At 42.5% G+C, this 10,445-nt stretch overlaps 2 protein-coding genes across 2 annotated transcripts in view; both read left to right on the top strand.

Annotated features, from left to right (window-relative positions):
- The window catches only part of CCDC18 (coiled-coil domain containing 18), a 39,114-nt gene extending 37,220 nt beyond the window's left edge, over nt 1–1,894 (top strand). The window contains exon 28 of the mRNA XM_015413352.1: nt 1,854–1,894. The gene's annotated coding sequence lies outside the window, so the exon portion shown is untranslated. The remainder of the gene's footprint in view (nt 1–1,853) is intronic.
- A 1,996-nt stretch (nt 1,895–3,890) lies between these two features.
- The window catches only part of DR1 (down-regulator of transcription 1), a 10,716-nt gene continuing 4,161 nt past the window's right edge, over nt 3,891–10,445 (top strand). The window contains 2 exon segments of the mRNA XM_015413341.1: nt 3,891–4,462; nt 10,341–10,444. Coding sequence (XP_015268827.1) covers nt 4,243–4,462; nt 10,341–10,444 — 324 coding nt within the window. The 5' untranslated portion in view covers nt 3,891–4,242.

Genomic DNA, 10,445 nt, shown 5'->3' with positions numbered 1-10,445 from the left:
CCCGTCTGTTATACTTGACCTATAATGCTGATTGCCATGTTTCCCCCCAACCCCCCCAAAAAAAGTAGACTGCACAAGTCCCCGTCCCCCCAAGTGCTGGTATGTTTTCTAAGACACAGGGTGACAGTCTGAGGCCAATATAGTGGAAAGAGGAGGGTAGACCTGTTCTCTGGAGGCCTGGTCTACCCCATAGAAGACAACTTTTTGTAATGAAAATTGATGATTCTGTTTTCTCTTATGATGTTTGACATTCTCAAAATATAGTTTAAATATAGCTTAAAATTCATTCTGAGAGTTACACAAGGTTATGGAAAGAATCTAAAAAACTAATTTAGATCAATCAAACAGTCCTTTATTGGCATAGAAAATAGATAAGATGGAACATAGAATAAAGATTACTTTAAAATTACAATTGGGTGAATATACCACCAAATTGACTCTTTATATCTTATCACAGCACAACTTTATAGCACAGTGCAAAAATATAACCACCTTCTCAATTATATCTGGAGAGGAGTCAGTCAGGATAAAATGAACTTTACTGTGATCCGAGAATCCCATCTTGTTTGCCAAAATAGGGTTTATATATTTAGTATGAATTTCTACATAAAAAGGACAATAAATATCAATGCAATGACTTACAGGGACAATATCTAACTGAATATGGCACCTTTTGAAATCTTCCATATAGGACTGCAGATGGCATAACATTAAATTTGGCCAATGAAAAAGCTCTGTTGTGGAATTTGAAGGATGTGGAGCCATGTGGCCTGCTTTAAGTTGAATCTTCAAGCTCAAGGGAAATATAGGCGACAGTCAAATGTAGACTCGCTCACAACTTTAATGCTACTATCTTTTTTGCTCACAACACTGTGGAGCTTAGAGGGAACATACTATGTTTATGTGCTGAATGCTGGACCTGCAGAGAATGGGAGTAGAATTCAACTTCTGAGAGTCTCTGCTTTCATTTTTTTTTTTTTAATTCTCGCTTTCATTTGAAACAAAAAACAAGGTTGCTGTAATCTCAGGAGCAGTTGCTGAATAAGATTTCAACTAGTTAGAGCCAGGGCTTCAGTGTTTTGCATAACTCCCAAGCCATTTCCAGGTACTGTAATACCAGGATAAAGTGTGTGAAGTAGTAAAAATGAATAATAGAAGTCAGAGAATGTGCACATTTGCATAATTTTACAAGTCCATTCTTGATGCAGAATTTAATTACCTTGGTTCAGAAATTTGACTTTTTAAAAAGCGTTGGATACATAAAATCCTAGCTATACCGTTCTACTATGCCACATTGGTGGCATATTGGGTAAATATTATTATTATTTACAATTTTGAGGTTTTTCGGCATCCTTTCCAGGCAGCTGAGTCCTATAAAATCCCAGGCATACCTAGAAAGTGGGATGCTGCATGGCCTAGCAGTTGTGTACCATTTCCATTCTGTTGAAACAGGTTGGAACAGCTGCTGAAGCTTCTAGCCAGGCCAGCATCATGTCCAGGGAGGACTAGGGTTTATGACTTCTCAGACTGGTTGCAGAGTTGTGGAATATTCTGGCTTTGAGATAACTCTGGGGTTTTCTGGGACTCTGCTACTTCTTCTGGGGAAGTTACAGTGCAGTGGAACTGTGGCCCTTATTCTTATATAAGCGCTTCTTTTGGAACTAACTGAAGTACTCATTTCCAGATCAGATTGCAGGATTCGGTACAGAGGTTTTATCTTTCAAAAAAAATTGAAGGGGAGAAACACAACAGAAGATTGTTGCCTGTCCAGCATTGCATGCTAACTAGAATTTTGGGCTTGAACAAGTCTTGATAGGAAAATGGGCTTTAACTCAAAAATGTATCTATTTCAGGTACAAAGCCTATGAAGACATACCTCAAGCAAGCAGTCAACCACTGATGAATTACTTGGTATAGCATTATGTTCATAAAGATATTTAATAGATATTTTGTACATAGTAAAGATGCCTGCATTGATTCACAGTCCTCTCTATCTTATTTTTCAGGTTCTATTTTTATGATTGTTTTAAAGTAATTTGTACAGTAATAAAAGTTGTTAATTTACTGTAAAAGAGAAGTCTGAAAGGTCTGTTTTTCTTTTTAATCTACCTGATACTTCCATTTAAAATACTCTTGGTTATTCCAGTCATTGATGATCAATGCAGTGACATTATTGACCGCGATCAACTGTTCAGAACATATCTTGCTGATATTAAAGTCTGTCTTCTGGCTCCTCTTCACTTCAAGGCTTAATTCACAATGCTGATTCCCACCTATAAAGCCCTAAACACCTTGAGATTAGGGATGTGCATTTGGTTCATCTGAAAATGGCCCATTCGGGCTCCTGTAGGCCGAACAGATTCTCTGATCTGAATCGGCTTGCTGCCAAATTTCGGCGGTAGTTCGGCCCCATTATATCCTATGGGCCACTGAAGTCAATGGCGAAAATATTGGGTATATTCTGGGGGCTGGAGGGGAATGGGTTTGAGGGAGAGGCTCCAAACATGCAGGGTAGTATCTGGAGCCTCTCCCCAAGATACCCACCAAGTTTCAAGAACATTGGACCAGGGGGTTGCCCCCATCGCCTCCATTGTTCTCTATTTCCCCACTGTAGAGAACGATGGGGGCAACCTGTTTGGGGGCCCGTAGAACTGAACCCCTTGGTCCAATGTTCTTGAAACTTGGTGGGTATCTCCTCTCCCTCAAACCTACACTGTGATTTTAAAATTTGGTGTTATGTATTTTCATGTACTCTATTTTATGTATTTTATTTACATTGTAAGCTTTCTTGAGCTTCATAAGGAAGAAAGGCTACTAATAAATATTTTAAATAAATAAACCAGTTTCAGGAAGAAAGGCAATAAAGTGGGGGGGAACACAGAAGCAGCATTAATAGAAGACAATGTCATATGGATGCTCCAGAAAAGAGTGTTGCAATAAAGAAGCCAAGGCATAATACAGCAGACTGGAAATAGTCCTGCTTTAGCTATTGTTTCTATAAAAAGCACAGTCCCTACAAAACTGAAAAAAGTCACTTTTCACACAGTAGTCCTATAGAGAAATTACTACTGTGTGGGAATGTGCATGAAATCTCTTAATCCTGCATACACATAATTTGCTGTGTGCGCATTTGCTAGGAAACCACAATTGGAATTCCTGGCCTGATTTACATGAAATACCCTAATGGTTTGTACTGATTGACCACATACGGGGGTGGGAATTTATGTATCAATACACAGTCCACTGAAATGGAGTACAACACCAGAAATAGATTTCAGAAGGTCACGTTTCACGGGGGAGGGGGGATGAGGAATTGCAGGGGGAGACAATTTGGACCTCCCACCCGTGGTGTTAAAAGAGAACTGACAGAAAAATAGTGCGCAATTAGACTCGCTCTGGGCCATTTCAGCAGCCAGTCTAAACTTGTACATATGTAGCAATTGTTGAAAACTTCTCAGAAAACCACCAGGGCCTGGGTCCACGGAGGGGCACGCACAAAGACACCACCACCACCACTGTCAAACGCGCAATCAGACGAGAAGGGAGGTGAGAACACCACCGCGCAAGCGCACGTCGCCTACCACTTGGCTCATACACCAAGCAGTTTGGTGGGACCAAGAGGGAAACCGGACACCGGTGCAAAGACAGGCTCGCTCTCTCGAGATGAAGTGTCCCAGCTGAACACTGGAGGGGGGGAGACAAAATCAACACCAGCACGGGGGGTCCACTCTCTCCCAGCCCACGCCGAACCGGAAACAGAATTGTGGAGGCCGCAGCGGAGTGTTTCCGGCGGAAGTGGCGCGCGCCGCAGTCTGAGTTGCTGGTCCCTCCTGTGCTCCTTCCCTGTCGTGCCCGGGTGCCTGCTGCGCGAGGAGGGGGGGGGAGGAGAAGGAGGGGGAAGAGGGGGGCGGAGAAACCGTTGCCGGCTCCAGGCGGCCGAGCCGGGGCTCTTCCCTGCGCGGATTCTCGTGTCTCTCGCTCACCGAGGCGGCGGCAGCGCTGACGGGATGCGTCCGAGAGTGGCCAGCCGCGCTTGAAGGATGTGGCGGAGGCGGCGCCGGTGGCTGTTGTAACCCCGGCTGTGAAGGAACTCGGGAGCGCTCCCATTGATCCGTATCCGGACCCCGGCGGCAGTCGGCCTGCCCTAGGCTCCTTTCCCGCCTCTGCTCTTTCCGCCCCCTCCCAGGCCCTCGCTAGCCGGTGCTCGGGCGAAGACGGCTCAGCCGGCCCGAGCGGCCTAGCATGGCTTCTTCGTCCGGGAACGACGATGACCTCACGATCCCCCGAGCGGCGATCAATAAGATGATCAAGGAGACGCTGCCGAATGTGCGGGTGGCGAACGACGCCCGGGAGCTGGTGGTGAACTGCTGCACCGAGTTCATCCACCTCATCTCCTCCGAGGCCAACGAGATCTGCAATAAGTCCGAGAAGAAAACCATCTCTCCCGAGCACGTCATCCAAGGCAAGAGCTTCCCCCCCGAGGAAGGCACACCGTGGCTGCTTTCGGACAGGATAATAGACCTCAAAGAACTTATATAGCCGCAGTTTGCAAGAATTTCAGGGTGCTGCACACAACTCAATGGGATTTTTCGAGACACTGTTTAAGTGAGAGTAGAGCAGACTAGGTTGCCTGAAGGATTCTGATAAGGTGTAGTAGTCTTTGTGGCTCAGCTAGTGCACTGTACGTTTCATTATTCCAGGCATTTCAAAGAAATTTATGAGATTCAGTGTATAGGCAAAACACTTCCCTGTGTGGGGCATTGTGTGGCATGGCATATGTTTTAAATTAGTTTTACCTGTTTTCTGATCCCATTGAGTACAGTATTAGCAGAGCTGAGTATGTGTGAAGCTACCTTCCTACTGAGTCACACCATCAGTTCCTCTAGCTCAGTATTATTTATTCTGACAGATAACTCTCCAGAGTCTTTGACAGAGAAAGGACTTTCTCCGTACCTGTCACCTGAGAGCCTTTCAATTGAAGATGCCAAGGGTTGAACCTGGGACGTTCAGCATGCAAAGTATGTGCTCTGCTGTTGAGCAGCTGCCACTCCCTAGCTTAGAGGACAGCTTTGTTGGTATGCTAATGGTTCATGCAAGTGTAAAAAAATACTTGTAAGCAAAATGCCAGACATCTGAAACCCTACCCTGGAAAAGCATAGCAATTGATGGTAAAAGTCAGCTCTGCTGATTGTGGGCATACAGGCAGAAACAGTATCTGGATGTGCTCTTGTACTAAATGCATCTGTTTAAGAAACTCACCCATATTGGTTGGAATTCCAAAAAAGCTAACTTAAAATTGCTTGCAAATTAGAACCGTTCCTTCTTTGCAATAGCAAGCTAAATTGTTCAATGCCTCTTCCAGGGCAGTAAAATGAGGCCATCCACAGACAAGGCAGAGGTTTCTGCATACTTGGGAAATCTCCACAGACATGCAGGAAAATATTCCTTTGTAATTTTTTAAAAAGCTAGCCTACTTGGGACTGAGCATACTCATTACCTTCCATGATACACAGAAAATAGAGATCAGTGGAGGGAGGGAGAGAATTGGCCAGTTCAAGACCCCTACAGCATACAAAAAGTTTGTATGTAACCAGGTGTTGTATAGAGAAGAGGTAATAATACCTTTCTTTCACTACTGGACTGTGCATGTTAGAGGTTAGATGGGTAACATCCTTCTCCTCTAGCCTTGAATCTTGTCAACACATCTGAAATACCAAACTTGGTGAGCAGGAAGCTATTCGTCTACTTCCAGAGTTCAGCTGTCTTGTGCAGATAGATGCTAGGAAAAGGAATACTCCCAAACGTTTTCCTTTCCCCCCTTCTCCCCCAATTCATTGCATGTCTCATACTTGTATTTCCATTATAGTGGAAGAAAATGGCCCTTCTCCCCCAATTCATTGCATGTCTCATGCTTGTATTTCCATTATAGTGGAATATATTCATGAAAATGGTTCATACTTTTTAATTAAGATGGTATTTCATGTGTGTTCATTGAAACAGTATGGAGAAACGTGCTACCATATGCTTCTGGGGATTGAAAGCAAAGCTGAGTGATGAAACACGGGGTGGTTTCTGATTAAATATTTAATTAGCTGTGTTGAGACATAGTTAATTATTCCAGTTAATTTTTTGCACCTGTTCTTTTGCTTTCACTTCCTGTAGTTTGTGGGAAATAGGTTTTTTCTTTATTATATGTTTCACAAAATAAGTTTTTTCACAAATCAAAGCATATTTATCCTGAGTAGCGCTTTCCATACAACCAAAGCAAGTTTGATTAGGTTATTTTTCTTTCCTGTTTCTTCTCAAATCACGATGATCTTGCATGTGTGACAGATCTCAAAGAGTGTTTACAATGGTTTCTGCCTTGACCACATTCAGAGCAGCAGCAGTGAAAGTGACTAGAAACTTGGTTTCGCTTAACTGCTGGTTGATTCTAGTTTCAAGCTCAACTAATGTTAGATTTTTAAATATAGGAAACTTGGTAGTTTTTGCTTCATTCAGAGGGAATTATAATGGCAAGCCCCTAACTTGAACAGACACTGTGTTCAGAGCTGCTTGTTGCCTGTGTGAAAACAATCAAACTTAAGTGTCAAACTGCATTCTGCAGGTTTAGTTCCTCTATGTTATTCCTTTTGCATGCAGTGGACATAGGAAAGGCAAGAAGAAATACAGGGCACTGATGCCTTCCTTTCTAGAGATCCTGCTTAATCTCTGACTTCAAAGGCTTCAGTGGGCTAAAAGTAGCATAAGCCTGTTTTGGGGTGTGCAGGCTATTTTTTAACAAGAGAAACCTGAAGTTCTCAGAATACTGAAACTAGTGTAATCACAGAATAGTAGAAATCACATAGTCTTGGCTGTGTTAAGGTACTTACTGTGCTCTTGATTTGCCTCAGAGCTAAAGAGCCCAAAGAGGCACCACATCTAGTAGATTCTCAGGAGGACTCCAAATTGTGCTGGGCTACATAGGAGAAAAGTAGAATACAGTCCTGTGTGCATGAGGTACAGTGTAAGTCAGGGGTGTCAAATGTACGGCCCATGGGCCGGATTAGACCCATGCAGGTCTGCAATCTGGCCCGAGAGCAGCTGACTCTGCTACTTCCTGTATCTATCATCGCAGCTCCTTCTGGCCATTCTCTGCTAGTTCCTGCTTCATAGGAGAGAAAGAAAACCTTCCCTTGATTGGCTGAGGGCTCTTCCCCCCCTCCCTCTTCCCTCTGGGGAGGGGGGGAATGGTGTCTCGTGAGACCTCTAAGAAGACCAGCAACATTTTATTCCAGGTAGAAGCACACTTTTTCTTCAGAGGGAGGGAGCAGCCCAGAAAAAGAGAGAGAGTCCTTTGTTTAGGACCCAAAAATGTTTTAATTCCAGGTATGGGGTGGGAGGAGAGTCCTTTGTTTAAGACCCAAAAACTTTTTTATTCCAGGTAATGAGAGAGAGAGAGAGTCCATCCCATGGCACTTAGAGAGATCCCCATTTCCATTTCTATCAGATTGGGGGGGAGGGAGAAACCTAACAGCACAGCTTGCATTCCTTATTAGTGAAAGGGAGCAAGAGCAGTGATCCCTCTAAGCTGAGTTAGTGTGAGCTAGCTCAGTTTTTTAGCCTCTGGCTCACACATTTTTGTCTTAACTCAGGAAGGATGGCTCCAGAACAAACTAATTTATGTAGTAGCCAAATCCCTCGCTCACAACTTTATTGTCAGTAGCTCACAAACTAGAATTTTTGCTCACAAGACTCCACAGCTTAGAGGGAGCATTGAGCAAGAGTACAGTAACACCTTAATGACTAACAAAATTTGTGGCAGGGCATAAGCTTTTATGAATTACTGCTCACTTCTTCAGATACAGCTGGAATGTGAGTCAGTCTATCCTTATATCTTGGAGAGTGAAGTTATTTCAGACGTCAAATGACAATAGCAGGCATTGGCAATGAGAGAAGAAACCTATGTCTCAATTCAGTCCAGGAGTTTGAATTGTCTTGAGCTTCATGATCAGTTGCAATTCAGCAGTCTCTCTTTCTAATCTCCGTTGAAATTCCTTTGTAAGAGAACTGCTATTCTTAGGTCAGCAACTGAATTCCCTGGAAGGTTAAAATGTCCTGCCCACTGGTTTTTTAATGTTGTGGTTTCTAATAGTGATAGAAAGAGTAAGAGTCCAGTAGCACCTTTAAAGATTAACAAAATTGTGGTAGGGTGCTTTTGTGAATCACTGCTCACTTCTTCAGACTTCTTTGCATCTCCCAGACTGAATCCTCCTGTACCAAACTGGGACCTAGGTTTCCTGTCCCAGTACCAATGGTGATGTCTCCACGCCTCTGCATATCACACCTAATCCAATTATGCCTGCTATTGCCATTCGGCATCTGAAATCATCTTTATAAAGTTTATATCTCTGGTACCTTGGTGTTACATTTTATGGCACACATGGCCTGGCCTGACAAAGTGACATTTATGTCAGATCTGGCCCTTGTAGCAAATGAGTTCGACACCCCTGGGATCTAGTTTAGTTGTATAATCTGCCATCTGCTCATTTGTGACAAGTAACAAATATGTGTTGCTATGGTGGCTCTTGCTCAGATTTCTCTCTAACCGAAGTCTTATGTTCAGTACAGGGCCTGAGCTGGCTACATTATCTTTAGATCTCTGCCCTTCGTTATAGCCTCAGAATGCCTAGTAGCTGATCAGACGTGGCTTAAGAAGAGCAGGACTGGCATTTACCGTGATAGTCTGAGCCCAGCATGCAACCTAAGAGGGTATCATGCTTGTCCCAGTCTCCATAGGGCTCCTGAGCTAAAGGGAAATGTTAGTAGCAGATGGTGGGGAAAGAAATGTAGGTCAGTGCTACAAGTTCATTGTTGACCTGATTAGTGTACATATTGCTATATGCTGGTTTTCAAGACCCAAACTAGGTGGTCAGCTTGGCAAATTCTAAAGAGTTTTGTTGAAGGTAGTGATGATGTCTTGTAATTGTGGATTATGTTTTCTCCAGATCATTGTATTGTATTTCAGTTTTTACTTTGATTACTTCCATCAAACACAGTTTGTTGGTCACTGACTAATCTGAGAAAAAACTGAGTCACTGCACATTCAGTTATTCTAACTGTCAGGGTTGTTGTTTTTTAACTTTTTATTTTCTGTTTTTGTTTTTAATCTCCACGGTGCCAGTTTTAAAACAGCAAGACATAAGTTAAGTGGCTTAGTAGGGTTGGAGTTTAGTTTTTTTCTCTCAGCTATGTGATGTAATTTGCTGAGATCTCAGGTTTTGTCAAAGAGTTGGGAGGGGTCATGTTACCCGAAATGAAATTAGAATTGTTTATATGATGTGCTAGTTTTCCTTATGAAAAAAGATTTTAACACCAGGGAGCATTCCATCATGTAACGCTAACTCAGCCTGCCACGGTCACTACTATATCTGAGGTAGTGCTGTCTCATAAAGAGTGAATCATTCCTGATGAATGATTGGATTGTGTCTACATGCAATTTGTGTTTGACTTGGATTTATTATGTGGCCTTAAGGCTTTTTCTATGATAGCTGACCCTAGCGGCCAGCATTAGTCCTGGGGAGACCTGGATTGAAATCCACACTCTGACCTAAAACTTACTGGGTGGGTTACCATGGACCAGCCACATTGTTTCAGCCTATCCTGTCAGGTGTGTTGTAATGATAAAACAAAGGAATGGAGAGCCACATATGCTGGTCTTGAGTGCCTCTGCTGTAGAAATCTTTCAATTTCTGAAATGCATTGTCTCATGACATTTATTAGTAACATAATGTTTATAATCCCTATCCACACAGAAGTGCTCAAAATTGCATTACTTTTCAACCATATTAAGTTTCTTCTGTTAGTTCATCTATGAGATACTTATACAGCACATAAAATTAACATAGCAAACTTATTAAATTTGTTTACCAAATATACGTCAAATAAGCATACCAAACCAGATTCCAGTCTATTTGCATTTGAAACTTTTTGCAACTCCAAATCATCTGGAAACCCACCTCACTGATTACATAGCTGAATTTAAGATTAGTAAAATCTAATTTCCTTTCCTGCAGCTATCACTTAAGCTAATCTAGATGTAGAGAACGAACAGAGGGTAAAAGTAAATCTTGTGTCCCGTATACAAGAGTCTTGACCAGTGTAAAGCTCAGACTTGATAAATGTACATTTGTTTAAATGGTTGTTGTTTTTTTAATTAGCCAATACAAAGTTGCATTTTGTATGAAAAGTCAAAACACACAGTCTATGTAATCAGCTCATTAGGTTAGACTAACCTAAGTGTGTTATTTGCTACCATTTGGGGGGATTGCTAACCACAACACTTTTTTTTTTATCCCCAGCCCTAGAAAGTTTGGGTTTCGGCTCCTATATCAGTGAAGTGAAAGAAGTCTTACAAGAATGCAAAACAGTAGCACTAAAAAGGAGAAAGGCTAGTTCTCGTTTGG

The sequence above is a fragment of the Gekko japonicus genome, unplaced genomic scaffold, assembly GCF_001447785.1.
Source record: "Gekko japonicus isolate JY-2015 unplaced genomic scaffold, Gekko_japonicus_V1.1 scaffold70, whole genome shotgun sequence".
Classification (NCBI taxonomy): domain Eukaryota; kingdom Metazoa; phylum Chordata; class Lepidosauria; order Squamata; family Gekkonidae; genus Gekko; species Gekko japonicus.
Note: the sequence above shows the minus strand (reverse complement) of the source record. Positions and strands in the feature narration are given on the sequence as shown.